Here is a 26,489-nt window from a genome sequence, read left to right as displayed (position 1 = left end):
GATGATAATAAATTATGATAACCGTCTTTGAAAGGCACTAAACTCCTAAAATTTACTTCTTTAAAATTTTAGGTGGCACTCTCCGGCGATTTTAAAGCACTCTCTCTCTCTCTCTCTCTCTCTCAAAAAAAAAAAAAAAAAAAAAAAAAAGATTTAATTTTTAAGTTTGGAAAAGATATATTTATTATAACCGAATTCCTGTATGAAGACTGGATCTACTTTATTGGATGTTAATTTGTGAGATAAGTAATTTTTCAATGTTTAATATGTTTTTAAAGTTTCAATTATCAATAAAAAAAAATTTAATTGCGTTTATTTTTCAATCTATTTTAAAAAAAAAACAGGGTTTTAAATGTATTTTTCAAGGTAACAAGCTTCGAAAAAAGTCTAATAAAAAAAAACACTTAATTTTTAATTTCGACAACCCTGAGAATTTAATTATTAAAAAAATACTGAAATGTGACATTTTTTAATTTAACATTTCTATTAGTTCAATTAATTTTCTTTCAATAATTCATTTCACTCAACAAACTTCACCATTTTTTGTTTTTTTTTTTTTTTAATCTTTTTCTGTAATTTTGGTAATTATGTTTGCTCAATTTTATCTAGTATTTCATTTGTTTTTTATAGTGGTATCATTTTTATATGTGTTCCTTTGATATACCCTATTTCAAAATTAGTCTGGCTAAACTTGTTCTTCACGTTAGAAACAACGTGTAAAAGCAATGAAAAAGTAAGAAAAAAATAATAGGTGTTAACTACTCCTTGTGAATTATGGAGGTCTGAAGAACTGCCGTCACAAATACAACTATCAATAGCCAAACAAAAAATCGTTTTTGAAATTCTTTTAATTGTAACTTTTCGCTATACCTACCTTTTGGTATAAAACACAAAAACTTTCGATTAATGGTATTTCTCATATATGGTCGTTAACTTTAGAAAGGTTATTTTGTATCTACGGCGCCATGTCACGTGGTATATTTTTTTTTTTCATTACGCACGTTCATTTATAAATTATTACATTAAATATTTATCTTTTTTATATTTAATTAGTATATATTTTCTTTCTCTTCCGCTATATTTTTTTTATTTAATTCATTAAATCTGTTAATTATGATGACCAAAATAATGAATCGTGTGTATTTATTCTCTAATTTTCTTGTTTTTGTTCTGTTATATAAATTCTATTTTATTTGTTTTTTCTCTGAAGGATAAATTCTATTTTTTTTTAGTTTTTTTTTTCTGTATTCCAATTAAGTAAAATAAATTTTCTCTAAAATAAATTTTGCTAATTTTTCGTTTAGTTTACTATATAATAATTTTATTTAATCCAAAACACGACGGTGTAGACATAAAATATCTCTTCCAAAGTTAGGGAACATATTTGGGAACTACCGACCATAAGTATAAAACTACCTGGTATATTTCAAAACAATAATTCCCTCGGAATCGGAATCGTACTTGGTATCGGAATCGTTAATCAATATTTTCCTGGAATCGGAATCGGAATCGTATAAAAATTAGGAATCGTCCCAACACTATGGAGTTTTAATTCTTCCTTAGCTAGCCTATTTTTCAACTTGCTTAGACGGCAACTATATTTTTCTGACTTAAATTTCTACTATATAATTTAAAATCTATGATGAAACTTGGCAACACAAAACATTAAAAATCTTTATTTTTTTTTAAATAAAACATGCTTTAAATTAAAAAAAAAAACAAGTTGTTTTTGAGCAATGCTGAAACCTATTTCACTGTAAATAGAAATTTAATCTCAAATGAAAGGAATATTTTCAGATAGTTGATAGTCAGCTGATGGAATAACTTGGGGGAAAAAAAAGGAGAAAAACGTCCATTTCCAATTTCAGTTGTGTTTGAACAAAGCTAAGAGAAGAAAGGCAAGCATAGTTGTTTGTTTATTTATTGGGCGAGAACGAAAACTGTTGATTTATTAAGACATGAAAAGAAAACTTTAATTTAAAAAAAAAATATTTGTAATTTAAACAGAAAACTATTTTCTTGGTTCGTATTTTAAGTGAAAGACATTTTTATTTCTGATTATTTTTTTTTTTATAATTTTTTTTAGGAAAAAAATGCTGAGGTCTATTTCCTATTTGACAAACACTCCCTTCATTCGCTAGCCTGAGATGATGGTATTATGGTGAACGAATATATTCTACACTGACTTAAGATAGTATCCTGACAAACTCTATTCTCATTCCCCAAAGTAATTCCTTGGAGGACAACTTTGACAAGAGAACTGATACTACAGTACCCATTTATATATATAAAAGACAAAACGGCTGTGTGCATTTTTGTATATCCAGAAAAGGCTTTTTTCTTGGGTGATTTACTATGTTTTAGAACTTTTTATATACTCCCTAGATTATAATATCTACAATTTACGAAGGGACGTATCTCCATTTACTTTGATCGACTTTTATAAAATTCATGCTATTCCATCCTCTCGCGTATTTGTTCGTATTTTTCGTATAAAAGCAAAACTAATCAAAAGCGAAGGCAGCTCCCTGGCATTTCGTGCCGGTACGTCCAAAAAGCAATTAGCTTTGATCAATGTCGGGGGAAACCCCCTCATATCAGACAATTGCTATTCATTTAGACACTCCTTTTTTGTGGGGAGTTGGTTTTCCCCAACATCGTGGGGAAACAAATTAAACGGCGGAAAGCTGAACTGGCCTTCAGCCAACGTTCATTTCTGCATTCACTTAGCAAGTCAACTTTTTGATTGACATTGCTAAATTTCAATGCTTTTCACTTCCTATGGCCTCGTAGCGTAGCGGTAAGACGTCACGTTTTCTTTCACTTACTTTTCCGCCTTCGGGTTCATCATGGGTTCGAGCCTCCGTACCTACTAACACTTTTTTTTTTTTTTACACCTCCAAACACCCGGGCAACGCCAGGTACCCCCACTAGAATAAATGAAAATACAGTAAAGGAGAGTGCACCTGCCATAAAATGGAAGAGGTTATATAACAATGGAAGTGATATTATACTATGTATTCCGATGAAAAGATATTTCGATTAAATGGAGTTTTTTTTTTTTTTTTTAAATTCATTTAAAATTGCTTAGTCACAAACTTATGTTTTATGGTTTCTTTGGCCTTTAAGTTCAGTATCTGTTCTCCCCACATCTTGATGACGCTTGTCAGAAGTAAGTTATCTCCCTTGAAAATGAAATTCTGAAAGTTTTTAGGGTTTGTATTACTGTACACATAGATTCGAAAAAGTTGTCAAAAAAAACAAATATATAACAAATAAATGTTATCAAAGGCAAGAGAAGTTACTTTTCTACCAAACTGGATATATTCTTCGTGTTTTTATTCAATGTAACATGTTTATTCAGCTCGAAAACCATACAGTGTTTACCGATGTATTGGAACATTCAAGATGGCGTCTGATTCTCTCTTTAACAGCGTAAGTTTGGGAAAAAGTGTTATAAATAAAAAACTGGATAAAATACTGTTAAAAACTCGCTCACTATATGTTACCGTGACATAGGTTGACATATATATTCGGCGGGTTTTTAATAGTATTTTGTATAGTTTTTTTATTTATAACACCTTTTCCCAAACGTACGGTGTTAAAGAGGGTGTGAGACGCCATCTTGAATTTTCCAATACATCGGTAAACACTGTATGTTTTTCGAGCTGAATAAATATGTTACATCGAATAAAAACACAAAAAATATATCCAGTTTGGCAGAAAAGTAACTTATCTTGCCTTTGATAACATTTATTTGTTATATATTTGTTTAACAACTTTTTCGAATCTGTGTACAGTAATACAAACCCAGTTTTTAAAATGTCATCTTTGTATTGATAATTATAAAAATGATTATCCTCGCTAAAACGATTGTATATATAAATTGAAATGTAGCTATAAAGATTAGAAATGTGTTTTAGAGAATTTTAATTCATTTGAAACGTAAAAATAAATATGCAACTGATCAATAGGGCTATGACAACAGCATATTCTTTTCCTTGTTTTGATTCTCAAGTATGTATCCATTGATATCTTATGTGTTTATGTAGAGTGATGTGGCTCTCGGTTGATTGTGTCTGTGTCGGATATATACTCGAGCGTCAAAACAATGAAAAGAATATGCTGTTGTCATAGCCTTAGTGACCAATATCAAAATTTGTTCAAGGTAGTTTAAAGATTACTATATATTAAAATTAAGTTCTACCACTGCAAGAACTTAGACACCACAGTTGAAAAGTGGAGATTGAGAAGTCAGCGTCCCCGAGGAAGAGTACTCTGACTTGTAAAAAGTGCCTCAGCAGCCTCCGGTAAGGGCCCCTCAGGCGATTAGCAATAAACTAACCCCTTTTCAAAGAGAGAAGGTAAGGCCTGGGAAGGTGGACCCTCTAGAACTGCACTGAAGTAAAATCCTACTTCAAAATCAGCAGGGACTGGATCATTATAGAAATGCTCTAATCTCTGTTGATTTCCAACTATTCTTATTGTTAGACTTAAATAAACCTAACCGTTAAGTTTATATATATATATATATAGCAAACGTGGTATGTCATTGACCTTTTACAAGAGATCCTTCTCACTCTCCGAAAGGTATGCATACATGTACATGTGTGTATTATATATATATATATATATATATAATGCACACATTTATCTTTTCTCTTTCAAAGTTTGTAGTGTTGATATTTCCAAAATTGAAGTTTGTTGCTAAAGCTGTCGATTCAGAAAGGTTATAAATTCCTCTTCCCCCCACCCCCAAATACTTGGCATCCAATAAAAGGCACCTTCACTGACTTTTCGGCAGGTATGACCACCATTTAAAATTTCCTAGGTAGGTGGGGGTGATGTGGAGGGTAGATGTGTTGAGTGTAAATTGGTTGCCAGCATGGGCTCCATTTTTGTTGGGATTATTGCATCAGATTTCAATATGGCAAAGCTATTAATTCATTTATCTTATAAGCAAAGTAGTAGGGCAGACTGGACTTTGAAGCCTTGATTGGATAAGGGTAACTCATTGTTCCTATTTACAATGCCTCCCCACGGGACAGAGTTAGACACCAGGGTCGTTTTTTAATGTAGAGAAAAGGAACAAAAATTAAAATTGTCTCAGTCATGAAGGATTTCTCCTCCACTGACAGAGAACACGAAATTGAAGTGCAGCATCTGAAGAACAGATACTACACTTTGATCTTGTCCCGAACTCATTGTTAACAATAGGGCTTCTCCACTTATCTCGAAAATGCATCAAACATTTATGTTTGTGTTTTCTTCGTTCCGTTAGTAAAACTGTCATGTTTCTACAAAAAAAAAAAAAAGATACAAACAAAACAAACATCATGAATAAATGTTTAAAGATATAAAGATTTTGTAGCATAAATACCTTTTTTTCAAAATTGCCTGTATTCTGCATTAAATAACCTGAAAACAGTTGATATGCCATAAAACAACCAAACCAACCATTTATCCACACATTTCATCTACGATTCGGCGATCTCTCTTTGCCATTGTACTGTGGAGGTCGCCAGTTTTGACAAACACCTAAAGATGAGTTCACAATGGAAATATAAACACAGAATGAAATATAAAATTAATTTAGGAAAATTTAATTTTGTCTTGATTTAAAATAATAAAAAAAAATTTTTTTTTATGAATCATTTCAGTAAGAGACAACTTTTATGTACCTTCTGCTGAGGGTCACTGGGTTTTAGACATCATAGCTAGGATTGTTAATTTTATTACATCTGGGATCTTAGGGGCTCTTTATGCTAAATTTAGTAGAAATTTAACCAATTGTTTGAGAGCTTTTAAATAGGTATCCGAAACTAGTCTAGTTCAATGTGCAAAAAATGGATTAATTTAGTGGATTTTGTTTCATTTTCGACCTATTGCCTGGGCGTAAAATACACTTAAATATATTCTAATTTGTCCAGATTTTGTATATATTATTATAGTCGTGATTTCCAAAGTGGAAATATATATATATATATATATATATATATATATATATATATATATATATATATATATATATATATATAATGGTTGCCATCAGCTAGAATTAAGACTATTCATTCTGGTGACATTACCATTATGAACTAATTAAAATAAACCAAGATGAATGTACAAAATGTTTAACGATTTTTTTACAATTTTTACCAATTTTTTACCCCTTAAAAATTATTTTAATTGGCTAAAGACCCATGAAAGAACAGCCCATAAAAAATCCAATCATTTGAGACCCCCTAGCGCTGCTCTGCGACTTTTCGTTTCAGAAGAGATAGTTTGAAAATATGGAGACAGATATATAGAATTTTATCTATTTGATGATTTCACTTACAAAAAAGATGTTACATTTGTAAGCATTCATTTGTTTGAAGCATTTGTTATTAGAGATTTTGAAATTGGGTTGTCGCACACAAGACAGTAAATTTGTTCATTTCTTACAAACTTTGAGTGGTCATAATTTGATGGCTAATTGAGCTTCCAAAATAAATTTCGTGACATCTTTTTTCATAGAAATTGCTCCAGACAAAGCATGAAACCACTTGATGTAAGGAGCTAAAGAAAAAAAATACTACTTCAATGTCAAAAACTTGCCAACAATAAGTGTCAAATGGAATAGATTCTGATCTAGAAAACAGCAATTCTTTCTTTGTCAGAAACATCGCTCATGGAATGTGAGGACTAAAGGACAAAATAAGGGAAGTGAGAGTTTAGAGGCTGCGGAAAGTAAACCCAAAATCCACTTGCTACTGTCCTTATGTTTTGTAAAGATTAATGTGCCCATATTAATCTTTTTGCTTTTCTTTTCTTCTTTTTTCTTTTCTTTTTTCTTTTCTTTTTCTTTTTTCTTTTCTTTTTCTTTTTTCTTTTCTTTTTTCTTTTCTTTTTTTCTTTTCTTTTTCTCCTTTTTTCCCTTTTTTTCCCTTTTTTTCCCTTTTTTCCCCTTTTTTTCCTTTTTCCTTTTTTTCCTTTTTCCTTTTTTTCCCTTTTTTTTCCTTTTTCCTTTTTTTCCCTTTTTTTTCCTTTTTCCTTTTTTTCCCTTTTTTTTCCTTTTTCCTTTTTTTCCCTTTTTTTTCCTTTTTCCTTTTTTTCCTTTTTTTTTCCTTTTTCCTTTTTTTTTCCTTTTTCCTTTTTTTTCCTTTTTCCTTTTTTTTTCCTTTTTTTTTCCTTTTTTTTTCCTTTTTTTTTCCTTTTTTTTTCCTTTTTTCCTTTTTTCCTTTTTTTCTTTTTTTCTTTTTTCCTTTTTTCCTTTTCTTTTTTCCTTTTCTTTTTTCCTTTTCTTTTTTCCTTTTCTTTTTTCCTTTTCTTTTTTCTTTTTTCCTTTTCTTTTTTCTTTTTCTTTTTTCCTTTTTCCTTTTCTTTTTCCTTTCTCCTTTTCTTTTCCTTTTCTTTTCCTTTTTTTCCTTTTTCTTTTCCTTTTTCGTTTCTTTTTTCTTTTTCTTTTTTCATCATGAAAATAAAATTTCTGCTTCAGATACCTACTACAATAGACCTGTTATCTAAAGAATTTATGCCAACTTTAATATCATTTTATCGAGTAAGTATAGAGCCTATAATTTATCAGCAATCACAAAAGAATTGATAAATTATCAAATTATTAAAATCTTTTTTTTTTTTTTCTATCTTTGCAGGCGCTGGTGCTATCGACTGTGGTGGGTCTCTACTGGTTGGTCACCAACATGGACATTGAGGAGATGCCGTCAGTCGGCCAGTACTATGCAGGGAAAAGTATGTTTGTCACTGGGGCGACAGGTTTTATCGGGAAAGTTCTTATTGAGAAACTCCTGCGCTGCTGCCCCAACATTAGCACCATTTACCTTCTTATAAGGCCGAAAAAAGGACAGTCGATTGAACAGCGGCTTGAAGACATGGTACAGAACAGAGTGAGTCAAACAATGTTTTTTTTTTTTTTTTTTTTTTTTTTTTTTGTCGTTCCATCGTGGGGTCAGTTGGCAGGGAAAGATCAAGGAAAATATGTAAAGATGGACTCGAGTGAAAGAGGGATAAATACAGACCTGGACAGACTGAGGGAATGGTGTCCTGTAATTAAAGCTTCTTATTTATGCTTTCAAAATGACCCCAAACTGATGGAAGACAAGACTTATGGTATTCTTATTTACAGCATTATCATAGTTTACCAAGGTTAAGCAATTTTGAGCTTGGTCAGTACCAGATGGGTGACCAATTTGGGAAATCAAGGTGCTGTATGTAGGAGGATAGTGAAAAAAATATAACTTCGTCATCTCCCTGACTAAGATATACATGTGACTGGATTGTTTGTGAAGTTGAGTTTCCCAACTGGAGGAAGCAATTTTAGCTTGCCTTGGGCAAATGCTACTACGAGAGAGTGGGGGCAAAGATAGGTTAGTTTGGAAGTCTATTTGGGTTCGTGTCTGCTAACATTCTGGTCTGAGTCAAGAGTTCTCTTGCTTTTAGTGACACCCCCCCCCCCCACTCTCCTCTCCGGGATAGGAAATTGTTTCCAAAAACATTGGACGTCTTAATGTGAATCCTGCAAAAATTACTAACTCTGAATTAGAAGAGATCTAATGTTAGGTAAATCACAAACAAAATGTGTATTTTTGTGTTATGTTGATTAATTTTTCCAAAAAAAAAATCCCGAAAAATTGAGCCATAGGAAAACCTTTAACAAATGTCTTAGTGACCCTTGATAATTGAACCTTCTTTATGATCTACAGACCCACCCTCAAATAAATGGTTTGAATTCTTGTAATGCAGAGCCAACCCTCTTTTTCCTTGGTAGGAAAAGAAGCATGTTCTCAACACCTGAAGAAGTACAAGATCGATGTCACCTGTCTCTCTGAAGTCTGACTTGCAAACACAGTCGAATGGTAAAAGTTCCTATGATATCTACTACAGTAGTCCTACCGACAATTCGGGACGTCACGGCATTGCTCTGAACGATCAGGCAAATGCTACACTACTTGCCTGGTAACCAATCTTTCTTCGCCTAGCTTGAATACGACTACATGACACACTGTTTAACATCACCGTCCTCACAGCTTATGCTCCCACTCTTGATGCCAACATTGACATTAAAGATGCCTTCTATGAGAGTCTCCATGCTGTTATGGATAGAATCCCATCACAAGATCTTGTGATAGTCGCAGGCAACTTCAATGCCAACACAAGTGTTGAAGATGCTTATATGAGGCACATCGTTGGCCAGTTTGCCATTGACGATCATTGTTCAGAGAACATCTAATTGACTTCACGGCAACAAATCAGCTCTCAATTTCAAGCACCCGTTTCCAACAACCCAAACGCCACCTAGTGGCATGGTACTCCAACAACAGTGTAACAAATTGACCAAATTGACCACATTCTCATCAAATCTTGTTGCGCATCAAGCGTACTTGTCTGTCGTGCATATTGCGGGGCAGAAACTGGCAGGGACAATGGTTCCGATCATGTCATCGTGCATGCTAAACTACGATTAAAGGTAAATCAGAAGACTTATGTCATGGTGCATGCTAAACTACGATTAAAGGTAAATCAGAAGACTTATCGGCTATTGAAATATGATATATCCCGGCTCAAATGCAAAGGTACTCGAAACATCTTTCAAATTAATTCATTCACTTGTTTCGACCGTCTTGAGGCACTTTAACTGACTGACACAAATGTCGAGGCCATGTGGCAATCATTCGAAAACGGTGTCAACAAAGTAGTATACCATATCAGGCTGCACAATTGAGCTTGCAAGCTGGACAAACAAGCTTGATGCTCCAAATCCAATGATTTCTACTAACTACGCTGCAAAACCTGACCGCAATACCTATTGGCAATGCCAAAAAGATGGAGCAAACCTCATCAGTAGGCGATACAAGGAAGCTTTACAGCATTCTCCAATCGACCACCAAACCTTTTGGGGGCAGCGGCAAAATAATTCTTAATCCACAAAATGGACCAATCACAAACCTTGATGAAAGCCTGCGACGTTGGAGTATTCACTTTGCATCATTGCATAACCCCACCACCACCATCCCAGATCACTGCTGTCCGGCTGTTATCACCCCTCCTACAACTGATGAATTCCTGGGCGCCATCAAAAAGCTGAAAAACAATAAAGCAGCCGATGAAGATGGTCTTCCATCTGAAATCTTCGAACATGCTTCAAATGTCCGGGTCCCAATTTTACACCAAATTATGTTCCGTGTTTGGGAAACTGAAAACCTTCCTCAAGGTTAGAGTGACGCTATCCTACTTCTCTTCTTCACAAAAGGAGGTAAATGTATTTGCAGTAATTATTGCGGCATCAGCCTTATTGATATCAATGCAAAAATCTTTGCTACCATCTTGTTCAAGTGGTTTCAAAAACAAAGAGCTACATGTACTATAAGGCCCAACCAATGTGGATTCTGCCCAGATTTACTCTCCGAAGAGTACTTGAACAGCACTGGAGCTACCAGCAGAAAACCATAGCACATATGGTTCGAGGTTCGAATACTAGAACAGTCAAACTACGCTGACGAGCTGTAATACAGCAAAACACGTGTTTGTAGTTTACTGTTTTATATGTAAAATAATAAATATTTGTGTGTCCAAAACATATGGGCGATTTTTCTAAGGAAAGATATTTTCTAGTTTTCTGAGATTGGAGATGCTAATAAACATTTAATTATCATTTAAAAAAAAAAAAAAAGATCTATATATATATATATATATATATATATATTTTCCCTATGCTAGGGGTTAAATGGTAGAAGCCTTAAGTTTACAGAAGAAAAAAAAAAAATGTACATATTTATTTTAACGCATTTTTAAAAGTGTATATATAGACATCGAACAACCCAACCTTCCCATACGCACACATGTTTGTCCTTCCCGACATGGGTAGGATTCAAGAACTGTCTTTTTCGCATGATCTATGACTTTTTCTTTTCTTACATTTTTATATTTTATTTCAATTATCCTGAAGATGTCCTCTGAAATAAGGACGAAACGTTGATTTTTTAATAATTTCATTCGGTTTTTTCTATTTTTCTCATAACATAACGTCAACCACCGCTGGTATTTTTTCATTCCTTATACATATATATATATATATATATATACTAGCAGATCACCCAGTATTACCTGGTCATAAAATACGCTTAAATATATTTTGATTAATGCAGATTTCATATTTATTATATTATATTGGACCCAATATATAGTAATGATTTTAAAAAGTAAAAAAAAAAAAAAAAAAAAAATGACTCGTGTGCCATCACTGAGAATCGAAACCAAAACATTCAGCTTACAATTTACTTTTTTCCTTTGATGTTAATGCATGAGCTGCAAGGCTAAAAATTAAAACCTGAATGTATATTCGTAATGCCGTCGTTCGATCTTCACCTGGCAAATTCCATTTCTTTTAATTTTCACACTTTTGCACCGATTTTCCCCAATTAAAACCTGAATATAAAGTTTTGCATGGGTTCGAATACCCTATATATTAAGTTTCATGTCTGTAAACCAACAATTTTCAGGCAAAATTTTTAAAACAAATATATATATATATATGAGGTTTGTGTTTACTATAAACTTATTACAAAAAAATCATAAATAAATCATGTAGAATATCTGCATGAATATAATTACACATAATAGTTAACTAAAGATGATCATCCCATAAGAAAACCAAAAATAAACAAAACAAATAGGGAATTAATTAAAATCAATGTTGAAAAGAATATGCTAATTAGCTAGATCTTTTGATAGTGAATGCAATTCCACAACCCATATATAACTAAGTTGTATTTACTTTTTAAATAAATAGAAAACAAGTTTTTTAATATGAAAATCAATACACAAAACCCCCAAATTTATAGGAGTATTGATATACACACACACCAGAGGTACTTAAGATTTTGTAAAATGGATCTTTATTGCTATATAATTTTATATGCTAATTGACATATCTCAGAATGGCTTTGATAGTATTGATATACTTATCTATTTACTTATATGATTTTTTTAATTTATATATTCGTGAAATATTAACTGGATTTTGTCTTCATTTTGTTATTGAGGAAGTGGTATTTTCAACCGGAAAGCCAAGAATTAAACAATGGGTTTATTGATTAAAATAAGAAATACTGAAAAAGGTTAGGGTTAAAATAAGAAATATTGAAAAAGGTTAGGGTTAAAATAAGAAATACTGAAAAAAGGTTAGGGTTAAAATAAGAAATACTGAAAAAGGTTAGGGTTAAAATAAGAAATACTGAAAAAGGTTAGGGTTAAAATAAGAAATACTGAAAAAGGTTAGGGTTAAAATAAGAAATACTGAAAAAGGTTAGGGTTAAAATAAGAAATACTGAAAAAGGTTAGGGTTAAAATAAGAAATACTGAAAAAGGTTAGGGTTAAAATAAGAAATACTGAAAAAGGTTAGGGTTAAAATAAGAAATACTGAAAAAGGTTAGGGTTAAAATAAGAAATACTGAAAAAGGTTAGGGTTAAAATAAGAAATATTGAAAAAGGTTAGGGTTAAAATAAGAAATACTGAAAAAGGTTAGGGTTAAAATAAGAAATACTGAAAAAGGTTAGGGTTAAAATAAGAAATACTGAAAAAGGTTAGGGTTAAAATAAGAAATACTGAAAAAGGTTAGGGTTAAAATGAGAAATACTGAAAAAGGTTTGGGTTAAAATAAGAAATACTGAAAAAGGTTTGGGTTAAGATAAGAAATACTGAAAAAGGTTAGGGTTAAAATAAGAAATACTGAAAAAGGTTAGGGTTAAAATAAGAAATACTGAAAAAGGTTAGGGTTAAAATGAGAAATACTGAAAAAGGTTAGGGTTAAAATAAGAAATACTGAAAAAGGTTAGGGTTAAAATGAGAAATACTGAAAAAGGTTAGGGTTAAAATGAGAAATACTGAAAAAGGTTAGGGTTAAAATGAGAAATACTGAAAAAGGTTAGGGTTAAAATGAGAAATACTGAAAAAGGTGCTATTGTTTGCATTCTTTGAACTACTGTTCCCAACTTTAGTGTTATTTGCACGTTTTTGTCGATGTGTCCTTTTTCTTTTTTTTTTTTTTTTTTTTTTTTAAACTCCAAACAAGGCACAGTGCCACTTTGAAGTAGGGGGCTACTATTGGGGACATAAGTTACAGGGGCATTATGAAGGAAGATGAGTAGTAATATGTTTGTTCACATTACACTTGAACTTCTGCATGTCAGTACTGTTGAGAAAGCAGAATCCCGGAAGGGAGTTCCAAAGTCTAGCAGTTCTGGGGAAGAAACTGTTGGAATAGAAGGTCTTCTTACACCTAGGGATATCTACTGAAAAGGGTGGGACTTAGTTGCTTGTCGAGGGTAGTCACGTCGAGGAGGTACAAGTGTTTGTAGTTCGTCAGAGCATCACCTTTAAAGTACTTGTAGAACAGGCAGAGGGATGCAACATTTCGTCGGTGGGACAGAGGCTGAAGCTTAGATGACAGTTCAGGACATATCAGGTTGGCGACTTTCTTTTGAACCCTGTCCAGGAGTGAGAGACAAGCAGCAGATGCACCAGCCCAAATGTGACAACAGTACTCCATACATGGGCGAATGGTGGCCTCCAACCTTCTTCAGGTGTATCTTGAACTCGGCAATCTGCATTGAATTTCAAATGGAACTCATTCTGTCAGCCATCATTAAGTACAAGTCCTAAGTAATTTGCAATTGTATTTTAAGTGTCATTCATGTTGAGTATTGAACTTTCAACCTTCAGAAGGAAGGAGCTGCTAGAAAGACTTATCCTGCCTAGACAGAGTTCAAAACAGACTTCGTAGCCTAGTGGGGGAATCCTTTTTCTCTTCCCTGCAACCTCTTTCTCCCAGAAGAGACATTGCCAGCCTGTTTCTGCTTTATCGTTATTTTCATGGCAAATGCTCGTCTGAGCTCTAATCTATGGTCCCCCTTTCGTCAAACTTTCACAAGAAATACTCATCTAGCTGAAAACACTATCAATAATTTCCCCGACTATTTATCTGTGCCTAAACCTAATCGTAGATTCAATGAACAAAGTTTCTTTCTTAGAACTGCATTCCTTTTGCTTTCCAGCTGACTATATGGTCGTCTTCAAGTCCAACGTAAACAAGTTCTTGATTGGCTGTTCCCCTTAAGTAATCCAATTTACCAAATTTCCACTACTAACGATTATTACGACATTGTCCCATTGACCACTGTACGCTTATTAACCCTTATCCTCGAGAGGTTTGTGGGCCTTGATAAGTGGTGACTCCTTTTGTAAAAAAAAAAATAAAGTTTACAATCCCTGCTGTTGGCTGACAGAACGAGAGCATGCTACCCTTGTGGATCAAATAAAGCGTTCTGTTTGAAATTCCGAGCAGATTCCAGAGTTCGACAATATACATCTAAAACAGGTTGCAATTTACATCAACCGAAACATCGTGAAAATAGCACTGAAGATGAGGACAGTAGTCCTAAGAATCCAAATAATACATACTAGCGGGGCCTGTGGAAATTCCACAGCGGACTCTTTTATATGTAATACATTGTTGTTGGCACTCAGCATAAATGGAGACGTCTTGTAGTTCTTTTATTAAAACTGCAAAAGTATTTATCTAAGCCAGCAAGGGTATTCGTTAATTAAAATGTTATTGCTACTACTACATTTTCATTTGTGTGTGTGTGTGTGTGTGTGTGTGTGTGTGTGTGTGTGTGTGTGTGTGTGTGTGTGAACACGCTAATCGAATGCTACCTGGAGTGTTCGTAAATGTGTATTTCGGAATTAAATCTCAACCAATGAAATTTGCCAGAAAGCATGACACACAAAAGAACACACACGCTATCATATTAATACAAAGATAATAAATTTAATCAATTGGGATTTCAAAAATTCAGAAACTGAAAAAAAAAAAAACCCTTGCTAAACTTTTACAAAAAAAAAAAAAAGAAAAACACTCGACTAGCTACAACCACTATATATAATTTCCCCCATTCTCTAACTGCGCCTAAATCTAAATGCAGATTTCATGAACAAAGCTTCTTTCCCAGAACTACACGTGTGTGGAACACTGTTCCACTGGCCTGCTTCCCAGTTGAATACAACATGGTAGCCTTCAAATCCAATGTAAACAAGTTCTTGTTGAGCCATCCCTATAAATAATCAAATTCTATCCAATTTACACCATTAACGATTACTACACTATCACCTTACATTCATTAAGCCTTATCCTCGAGTGGTCTTCGAGCCTTGATAAGTTCTAATAATAATCGATGTCAATGAAATGTTTTTTAAAAAATTTACAAGTGGTTTGTTGAATTTGATTTTATAAATTTACTAGCAGGGGTGCCCGGCGTTGCTCGGGTGTTTGGAGGTGTATGCTGTGCAAAAAAAGCAAAAAAACAAAAAAAATGGTTAATTTTTTAAAACTTTGACCCCTTAAAATTTATAGTTTCTGGCTCAAATTACTTTATTAAGTTAGATCCAGGTTCAAGGAACCTATATCTAAAATTTCAAGTGTCTAGACCCAAAATTGTCGGAGGAGTTTGGTAGAGTTCTTAAAGGTCAAATCGTTGAAATTTGACCCCTTAACAGCCAAATTTCTGGCTGACACCCGTCACATCGATTTTCCCAAATCTCAGTACCCGGTATTTCAAATTTCGAGTCTATAGACTAAAAATTGACAGAGTTATTGCGTAGGGAAATGTACACAGACAGACAGACACACAGACAGACAGACAGACACGTTCACTTTTATAGATATATAGATTTATTGCGAACTATTATCCTCATCTTAGTTGTTGTTTCATGACGCTTCGGCCAACTATTCCTCTGGCCTTCATCAGGTGGTAACCGCGACAGGATAGGAATTCTGAATCTCCTAACTGCATTCTCAGCAATTACTGCCTTCCATAGTTGTCGTCTGACCACATTTTGGCCCATGGCGCAGTGGATAGACACGTTGAATCTGTAGTTGAATCTGTTAAAGCTGTAGTGTTGTTTTCTATAGGGCGACAATTTTTTTTGTTCCACCTTGTAATAATAATGGTCCAAGAATCCATGAAGCACACTCGCATTGCTGTCATAGTGTTAAGATATACGGCCATCTTGGATGACCTGTATTTTTCTCTTGTCTAGGAAAGTTCTTATTATGTTTAGTATTCGTCACGTAATACAATACGGTTTAATTTTTATGAGAAGCCTTTTAAGTTAAACCTTGACAAAGGTTTAAACCTATAAATGACTACTGCCCTAACTTAGGCTACCTTATCCAGTGCCTGGTATATTCGTTCGGATATAACGATTAAGATATCCGCAGTAGAATGGACTTGCCTAAACCCATACTAAGAGGTCAGAAAGGAGCTTAGCATTTACAAAAGTGTGGACTAGTGCTTGATTTTTAATTTATTTGTTGCAGACTATTATTCTCATCTTTCTTGGTTGTTTTGCAACGTTTCGGCCAACTATTCCTGTGGCCTTTGTCAGGTGGTAACTGCGACGGGATAGGAGCTGAATCTCCTAATTGCATCCACTGCAATCACTGCATTCCGTAGTTGTTGTAGTCTCACCATGTTTTGGCCAAGTAAGCCTCTGGCCGGCTTTGAGTAGGATTGAAACTGCTATCTTCAGACAATTCTCACCTGGAACCGTAGAGATTAAACCTCTCTATCAACTGCGCCACGGGCCCCGAGGAAGGATTCAACCTCTCTATCAACTGCGCCTAATTGCAGTAATTGCAGTGGATGCAGTTAGGAGATTTGGAGTTCCTATCCTTTATTTATTGCGGACTATTATCCTCATCTTTCTAAGTTATTTCACGTTTCGGCCAACTATCCCTCTGGCCTTCGTCAGGTGGTAATAGTTGGCCGAAACGTGAAATAACTACTAAGGAAGATGAGGATAAAAGTCTGCAATTAATAAATAATACTCATCTCAATAATGAATTCCATTTGAATTTGTTGGTTATTTATTTTAATCTTACTTCTTTTTTTTCTTTTCAGCTTTTTGATAAATTACGGAAAGAACGTCCAAACTTTGAAGAGGTCTTACGGCCGATTCAAGGTGATATAATGGCAGACAAACTTGGTGTCAGCGATCATGACAGTCAACTGCTGGCCGAGGAGGTGGAAATTGTATTTCATAGTGCAGCTACTATCCGGTTCGATGAACACATCAGGTGAGAGCACATCATACTATGTGTCATTCAGTGCTTTATGGCAGATGATTTTTATAGATATCTCGATAACAATCTACTTTTAACCAAAATGACTAGACTTTTTAGTCTGCTTTTTAACTGTGGCAGCAGTTTATAATAAAAATATTTACTATCAATCATAAAATTATTTGCTGATGATATTAAAATAATTTTTGTATTATCAGTCATGTTGGTAGGTTTTTAATGCGATGAATCTTTGGAATGCATAGCTGGTAGTTTAGGAGTTTTTCTAGAAATTGAAGCAGATCTGAAATAACTTTCTTAAAATCTAGTGTTAAACTACAGAGTCCCAGATGAAAATTAAAAACAAATCTTATTTTTATTTAAAAAAATTTTTTTTGTTTGTATTTTTTATTTAATCAAAAATTAAAATTTTTTTATTAAAGTTTTCATTTAAATTTTTTACTGTTTAAAATTTTTGTAGTTTATTTAATTTCTAATATTTTCTCTTTTTAATTTGTGGGATTAGTTAGTTTTTTATTCTTTTTTATCTTTCTGAAAAACAATTTGAATTGTAATAGATTAACTTAAGAACCTCAGCTTAAAAAAAAAAATGAATGAAAAACAATTTTAATTTAAAAAAAATATTTTTATTTTCAAAAATGCATTGATTATTGTTAATTAATACTGACCCGACCATGGAAGATCAGATGATAATTAAAGACCAAAAAATCCAACCTTGATCGCTCTTTCGGGCCTGTGGCACAGTGAATAGAGACGTTGAATCTCTACGGTTCCAGGTGAGAATTGTCTCAATTGTTTCAATCCTTATCAAAGCTGGCCAGAGGCTTACTTGGTGAGACAACAACAACTATGGATGGCAGTAATTGCTAAGAATGCAGTTAGGAGATTCGGAGTTCCTATCCTGTCGCAGTTACCACCTGACGAAGACCGGAGGATTAGTTGGCCGAAACGTCGTTAAACAACAATTAATACCTTGGTTGTCGAACGTTCAAAATTTGGAGATTTTCTTATCTCTGTAGTCGAACGAAATTTCGGAGTTTGAACCACCGGCTTTGCTTCAAATGTAAACAGGCAGCAGTGTTCCTCAATAGAACGTTGTAATTCATACCGATCGCAATACTTTTAAAGTGTAGTGTGACGATACACTCCGACGACGTCACCATGCGAGTCTGAACTTTGCGATGAGTTATATTTAAAACAGCGTCATTGCAACCCCTTTGACAGTCTTGATGGTGTCTGAGTTATTTTTAGCACGTCAGCGTCGCACTAGAACCATGCTGAAAAACCATGCTGAAAAATATACAATAAAAATTTAAATTATACAGATAAAAATAACACAATTAGTTTTTATTTCTACTTTTAATAACAAAATTTTTGAAAAGTTTATTTTATTTGAAATTTTATAAGAAATATGTTTATGAAATCATAAAAATAAGTTTTCTTTTTAATTTAAAAAAGTGTTTATTTGAATTTATATAATAAAATGTTTATGGAAGTATAAAAATTAAATTATTGAAGTAAAAGATTTCAAAGGTCATTAAAAAAAAAAACAAAAAAAAAAACATATCCAGTACATAATATTCCCAAAATAGTTTTAAAAGATTAAGTGTTTTCAATAATTCTTTAAAAAAGAATGCAAAAAGTATTTTTAGTAATTAAAAAACAAAAAAAAAGGTAATTTCAATAATTCTGAATAAAATAAGACCAAAATAAAACTTTTTAATGATTTAATAAAAAAAAATAAATAAAAAAGTATATGCACAGGGGAGATATAGGCATCAGAGAAAAAAAACAAAGGAACTGATTTGACTTGTAACTGCATCTGATAAACAATATGCTGGAAATTAGGAAGTACTTTAGCTGACTATGATCCAGGAGACTTTGATGGTGTAGCCATGTGGAAAAAATCGAGAGTTCTTGGATTAATAGATTTAAGACAAATCTGGTTCCAGGATTAATCCACAGAGGAAGACCAAGGAAAACATTTGAGAAAATGACTAGGATAAACTTAAGAGATATAAAGACCTGGCCTGAGAGGTTAATTTGGAAGTCAGTTTCTAAAAGCTGTTCGTTGCGAACCTATCTCGGGTTTGTCATTATAATCATGGCAAGTGCTCATCTGAGTTTGAATCTATAGTCTCCCTCTGCCCTGACTTTCACGAAGAAAGCTCATCTAGTTGAAACCGCTATCAATAATTTTCCACACTCTTTATCTGTGATTAAACCTAAGCGTAGATTCCATGAAAAAAAGCTTCTTTATTAGAACTGCACGCCTGTGGAAGTCTCTCCCATTTCCCTGCTTTCCAGCTGACTACAATACGATCGTCTTCAAGTCCAACGTAAACAAGTTCTTGATTAGCTGTCCCCTTAAGTAATCAAATCTACGAAATTTCCACTACCAACAATTAATACAATATTGTTCCATTGACTACTGTACACTCTTTAACCCTTATCCTTGAGTGGCCTCTGGGCCTTGATAAGTAGTTGAAACCACTATCAACAATTTTCCCCACTCTTTATTTGTGCCTAAACCTAAGCGTAGATTCCATGAACAAAGCTTCTTTTTTAGAGCTGCACGCCTGTGAAACTCTGTTCCATTTTCCTGCTTTCCAATTTTCCAACTGACTACAATATGGTTGTCTTAAAGTCCAATGTGAACAAATTTTGATGAGCCATCCCCTTAAGTAATCCAATTTACAAATTTCCACTAGTAACGATTCCTACATGTTCCCGTTGACCACTGTACACTTATTAACCCTTATCCTTGAGTGGCCTTTGGCCTTGATAAGTGGGGACTCCTTTGGAAAAAAAAAAAGAAACCCCACATGCCAACATATAAAACAAATGTTAAACTTGATATGATGATGATGATAAATTATTTACACTATTACATATTGTTTCAACATTAAAATGGGTTAATATTTCATTGGACGTTCAAACCAAACATCTCTGCTCTTTTTCTACCCTCCCTCCTCCAAATCTTTTATTCCCTATCGACCTGACCCCCCCCTCCTCCCCGCACTTATCAATCATTCTATCATTTTCTGCATTCTAACAAATCAATCAATAAATCAATTGGATCAATCAACTCGCTTATTTCTTTTGATGAGATTCCCGCACGATTACTTCCGCTTACCCCAACACGGAAGACTTTTTTCTTTTTTAAATTATTTTTAAAATTATATTTTAAATATACCGACGATTGCTACACAAGGTTGATTGACCATGAGAAATCCAATCTTTTTTCTTAAATCAATAAAAATCTCAACGATTACAATTAAGAAAATACACCATCTAATCTCCGTCCTCCGCCCGTCTAGCAAAAGAAGTCTCCCAAGCATTTCATCTTTTAATCCAATAATATTGTCAGTGAAACTGCATGTCGATTAAAGATTTGATTCGGATGCCCTTACTGCCAGCGGAGACCTTTTCTGTTAACCCACATCCTGTCATGATGCTAAACGCTCTGATTGGTTGAAACACGATCATGTGTTAGGAGAGTAAAAGTTCCAAAATAATGATAATGACTAGCGGGACCTGTGGAAATTCCACAGTTATATCGTTCATCTGTTGTATATTGCTGCTGTGTATTTTATGGATGTTTGGTGCAAACGTGGATTCTACAATATGATCATACAACTTTTATCAAATTGTACATGTGATCCCTCACCCTCTTATTTTATTACTCTTTTTCATTCCCAAATAAACGTTATTGTTGCTTGGACATAAGACCCGCTATTTTGGATTCAACCCATTTTTAATGGAGCCAACCATAGAACTTTAATAAATTTATTTAGTCCTTTCAAAAGAAAAATTAAAGAAATGTTTTCCCTCTTTTTAGGTTGGCAATGGAGATGAATGTGAAAGCAGTGCGAAAAATGATTGTTTTATGTCGTACATTTAAAAAACTACAAGTAAGTTGCTTTTTTTCTGCACCCTCTGTCTGAAACAAAATTAGCATCTGATGCTTTCGGGTCTCTCTGTCTCTCGTGTTGTCCCTTTTGGTTCTCTCTCTTTCTGTCGTCCCTTTTGGTTCTCTCTCTTTCTGTCGTCCCTTTTGGTTCTCTCTCTTTCTGTCGTCCCTTTTGGTTCTCTCTCTTTCTGTCGTCCCTTTTGGTTCTCTCTCTTTCTGTCGTCCCTTTTGGTTCTCTCTCTTTCTGTCGTCCCTTTTGGTTCTCTCTCTTTCTGTCGTCCCTTTTGGTTCTCTCTCTTTCTGTCGTCCCCTTTCGGGTCTCTCTCTTTACACTGTCCCCTTTTGGGTCTCTCTCTTTCCGCCGTCCTCTTTCGGGCCTCTCTCTCTTTCCGCCGTCCAATTTTGGGGCCCCTCTCTTTCCGCAGTCCAATTTCGGGGGCCCTCTCTCTTTCCGCCGTACAATTTCGGGGCCCCTCTCTTTCCGCCGTACAATTTCGGGGCCCCTCTCTCTTTCCACCGTCCAATTTCGGGGCCTCTCTCTCTTTCCGCCGTCCAATTTCGGGGCTTCTCTCTCTTTCCGCCGTCCAATTTCGGGGCCTCTCTCTCTTTCCGCCGTCCAATTTCGGGGCCTCTCTCTCTTTCCGCCGTCCAATTTCGGGGCCTCTCTCTCTTTCCGCCGTCCAATTTCGGGGCCTCTCTCTCTTTCCGCCGTCCAATTTCGGGGGCCCTCTCTCTTTCCGCCGTCCCGTTTCGGGGGCCCCTCTATCTTTCCGCCGTCCCCTTTCGCGGCCCCTCTCTCTTTCCGCCGTCATTTCTTATTCATCCATTCACCTGTTGCATCCCTGTCACTTCACTGCTTCATTTTTCTTTCAGGTCTTTGTTCATGTATCTACGGCCTATGCAAACTGTGACCGCCCGTTTATTGAAGAATCTGTCTATGAACCTGCGGTAGAACCACAGAAACTTGTAGATGCGTTGGAGTAAGTCATTTTGGCATTTTTCTCTTGTTTTTGTATTTCAAATGCTTTTATTCTAAAACTCCAAAACTTCTATTCCAAAATATTGAAATCCTTCACAAGGCCTCCTAAATTTGGGGCCTTATCATGAAAGTATATTCTACAATACAGAAAAAGAATAGATTTGTCCACTTAAAATTGTAACTACACTCAGAGTTGATTGTAACAGAAAAACACCCGCTGCTCACTATCTGGCTAAAATGCCAAATTCTCTTATTTTGTATTGCTCAGAATATATATATATATATATATATATATAATTAGTCTAAAGAAACTTTGAGTAAAAAAAAAAAAAAAAAAAAAAAATCTGGTGGCCTCCCATGCACCAATTTTTCAATTTTGACCTCTCAGTAGTCCTTTTTCCAGATGAAAACGGATTAAAAAGTTTTCCATATGTCTGAATATCCTATATACCGAATTTAAAGTTTGTAGATCAAAAATTTCTTGAGTATATAGTTTGAGAGTTGTCCTCTCTCTCTCACACACACACACACACATTATCACTTTTACCGATATACTAGCAAACCGCCCGGTCGTAAATTACGCATAAATATTATATTTTAATTCATACAGAAGCTGAGATATGTACAAGTGAGTATTATGTTTTTTCTAAATTGTCCACTTCTTATAAGTTAAAAAAATATATACTCGAGCTGTGTGTGTGTATGCGAGGACAACACTCAACCTATATACGCAACAAATTTTTGATCTACAGACTTGAAATTTGATATATAGGGTATTAAGACTCCTGGAAGGGTATTAAGATGTGTGGGAAACTTTTTAATCAATTTTGCTCTGAAAAAAGAGCTGCTAAGAGGTCAAACTTGAAAAATTGGTTTGGGGGGGGGGGGGTCATCAGATTTTTATCTGTTTGTCAGCTTTTTCACAACTGCACATGTGCAAATCATTCACATGACAGCTTCCTTATGTTAAGAATAAGTAGGTCTGAAAACACTTTTTAATGTTTTTAATGTTTGTGGCAAGCTGGCCCAATAGTTATCGTACTTGACTCACTGTCTTTTAGGTTTTTGTTTCGATTTCAGCTTGAATATTTTTGTTTTACTTAAAAGAAGTTAAACATTTAGAAAAAAACATGGTACTCACATGCACATGTCTCAGTTTCTTTCCGTTTGTTTTATTTACTTTTTTCTTTTTTTTTTAAAGGAATTTAACCTTATGTGTAATGCCAGATACATCTGCTAGTATATATATAAAAGAGAGAGAGACCCCCAATCTCCATTAAGACATGTATCTAAGAGAAAGAAACTCTGATGTAAAAACCTGCAATTTACTGTGTACTCTGCCCCGTGACAGTCATCTGCACCGACAAAGATTAGCAGTAATACCAAAAAGTGTGGATGGTTCTACACAAAGCCTTCACCACTATAAACACATCATCTGTGTGGATTTCTGAGAATCTTAGTTGTTGTGGTGGAAGTTGAAATCGATGGGAGAGTCCATCATATCCACACACACACACACACACACACTCAAATGAAAATACTAGAGTTTTAATCACTGGTCATGAAAAAACACTGGTTTATCAGTTAAAGTGGTTATAACGTTTGTAAAATCTCAGGTGGGTCACAATCTTAGCATGAAACTTTCTTTAAGAAGCCATTATTTTTCAAAGAGTCTAACCCTCTTCTTAGTGAAATATTTTTCCCATCATTTACCTGCTTACACATCTGCATCCCACTACCAATTAAACCTACACCATTCTGCTTACTTACAATTCAACTCTGCGCTTCAACTAGCCGATATGTAACTCAGAACCTAGTTTAGTTTGTCAATTCATTATTGGTAAACCAACCTATGCAACATTTCCTTTATTTTTTAGATCAAGGGTTTTGGTGATTTTGGATGGTGATTGATTTTATCGATGCGGAATTGATGTAAATCATTGAAATAATGATGAACGTTGTTCATGAATAATTCATTGTATTCAGAGTGTTTTTCATAAATATCCTTTTTTCCCTGGCGTATAAATAAACACTTTACATGTTAAAGAAATACAAGTCCTCATCAAAAAAGTATTTGTATTTTTTTTAATATCTTTTTTAAAGTCTTTTTTTAATGTCTTTTTTTTTAAATGTTTTTTTTTGTAATGTCTCTTTTTTTAATGTCTCTTTTTTTAATGTCTCTTTTTTTAATGTCTCTTTTTTTAATGTCTCTTTTTTAAATGTCTCTTTTTTAAATATCTCTTTTTTTTAATGTCTCTTTTTTTAATGTCTCTTTTTTTAATGTCTCTTTTTTTAATGTCTCTTTTTTTAATGTCTCTTTTTTTAATGTCTCTTTTTTTAATGTCTCTTTTTTAATGTCTCTTTTTTAATGTCTCTTTTTTTAATGTCTCTTTTTTTAATGTCTCTTTTTTTAATGTCTCTTTTTTTAATGTCTCTTTTTTTAATGTCTCTTTTTTTAATGTCTCTTTTTTTAATGTCTCTTTTTTAATGTCTCTTTTTTTAATGTCTCTTTTTTTAATGTCTCTTTTTTAATGTCTCTTTTTTTAATGTCTCTTTTTTTAATGTCTCTTTTTTTAATGTCTCTTTTTTTAATGTCTCTTTTTTTAATGTCTCTTTTTTTAATGTCTCTTTTTTAATGTCTCTTTTTTAATGTCTCTTGTTTTAATGTCTCTTGTTTTAATGTCTCTTGTTTTAATGTCTCTTGTTTTAATGTCTCTTGTTTTAATGTCTCTTGTTTTAATGTCTCTTGTTTTAATGTCTCTTGTTTTAATGTCTCTTGTTTTCTTTTTTTTAAATATTTTTTTTAATATCTTTTTTTTAATATCTTTTTTTAATATCTTTTTTTAATATCTTTTTTTAATATCTTTTTTTTAATATCTTTTTTTTAATATCTTTTTTTAATATCTTTTTTTTAATATCTTTTTTTTAATATCTTTTTTTTTAATAGCTCTTTTTTTTTAATATCTTTTTTTTTAATAGCTCTTTTTTTAATAGCTTTTTAAAAGCTTTTTAATAGCTTTGTTTTTAATAGTTTTTTAATAGCTTTTTTTTTTTTTTTTTTTTTTTTAATGCTTTGGAATTTTTGAGATGAGGATTGATAATTGATATTATACAAACTACTGTTCTCATCTAGGATTTTATTCTCACAGCGTTTCAGCTGATATACCTTCCAACCTCCTTCAGGTATATCCTGTCGGTCTTCAGAGTTTCTGCAGAATTGTGAACAAAACACTTTATTTTATTTTTTATTTTTTTTTACACAATGATCACCACTTATCAAGGCCCGGAAGCCACTCAGGGATAAGGGTTATTGCAAGTACATTACGTTAGTGTGGAGATTTGATGAAGTGTTTAATTAAGGGTGCGGTTCATTAGGAATTTGTTAACATTATACTTGAAGACATTCAAGTTGTAGTCCAGAGGGAAGCAGGCAGACGGAACAGAGTTCCACAGGCGTGCAGTTCTAATCCATGTGGTAGCGTGCTCTCATTCTGTCAGTTTGACTTAAAGATCTGCGTTCAACAAGATGCACCCGAAAAAGGTCGGAGGTTACATTCTCATGAGAATGCTCGTCCGCAAATACAAAGTTTACTTTTATTTTCATAATCTAAATTTTATTGTAATGAGTCACTATTTTCCAAGGCCGAAAGCTACTCAAGGATAAGATTGCCAGTTGATGAAGAATAAATACAAGAAGCTTGAAAACGATGACTGGCAAATACAAAATGTGATTACCTAAGATAGCCAGACAAATATTTTACATTAGATTTGAAGATAATTATTATTCTCTAGAGAAGCAGTCCCTTGGTAATGTGTCACAAAGATAGGAAGCTTTTGGAAAGAAACTTTGTTCATGAAAATTGTTTTGTTTTAGGTACACGGGGTAATAAAGAAAATTCTTTGCAGTGGTGGTAATAAGATGGGTTCTTACTGTCAGTGTTTTACAGAAAGGAACCATAGATTGGAGCTCAGTCGAACCTTGCATAGAAATAACAATAGAGTAGAGAAATACTTCATTTCTCTTCTGTGAGAAAGGGACTGTAGAAAATTGAAAAATTCCCCTACCTACTAGATTATGAAGTTGATTTTGAACTCTGTCGAGATAATAAAGGTGTGATCTTCTGATGTGGCTGCAGTACTCCATCTTAGAATGTACCCGACTCTTATATGGGTGAATGTGATCAATGTGGAATGCTAGTCTTAAAGATAGATGTAGATCTGATGACCCGGGTGGATGATTAAATCTGGACAGTATAGTGAGATATGTGCAGAAGAGTAAACTTTGATGGTATGGTCACCTTGAAAGAATGGATGAAAAATTTGTGGGTTCAGTTCACAGGAGAGGGCTGAGGAAATATGGGAGGAATAGACTTTAGAAATAGAGGAATACATAAACACCTGGACAGAGATAAGTTTGGAAGTCAATTTCTAGAAGCTGTCTAACACATGTGAGCACGT

The 26,489-nt window shown here is 33.7% G+C and overlaps 1 protein-coding gene and 1 long non-coding RNA gene across 2 annotated transcripts in view; both read left to right on the top strand.

The window, feature by feature from the left end:
• Nucleotides 1–26,489, top strand: part of LOC145266362 (fatty acyl-CoA reductase 1-like) — a 255,321-nt gene that overhangs the window by 156,560 nt on the left and 72,272 nt on the right. Inside the window, exons 2-5 of the mRNA XM_080121985.1 lie at nt 7,635–7,886; nt 16,961–17,136; nt 20,981–21,053; nt 21,926–22,032. Of these exons, the coding sequence (XP_079978111.1) occupies nt 7,683–7,886; nt 16,961–17,136; nt 20,981–21,053; nt 21,926–22,032 (560 nt within the window). The 5' untranslated portion in view covers nt 7,635–7,682. The remainder of the gene's footprint in view (nt 1–7,634; nt 7,887–16,960; nt 17,137–20,980; nt 21,054–21,925; nt 22,033–26,489) is intronic.
• LOC145266363 (uncharacterized) lies at nt 12,055–12,550 on the top strand. Its single transcript, XR_013864706.1, has 2 exons — nt 12,055–12,147; nt 12,428–12,550. It is a non-coding gene; the product is annotated as an uncharacterized LOC145266363 (long non-coding RNA).

The sequence above is a fragment of the Euprymna scolopes genome, chromosome 41, assembly GCF_053919585.1.
Source record: "Euprymna scolopes isolate OS-2025 chromosome 41, ASM5391958v1, whole genome shotgun sequence".
NCBI classification, from domain to species: Eukaryota; Metazoa; Mollusca; class Cephalopoda; order Sepiida; family Sepiolidae; genus Euprymna; species Euprymna scolopes.
The sequence above is the reverse complement of the archived record's forward strand: the minus strand, read 5'-3'. Positions and strand labels throughout refer to the sequence as shown.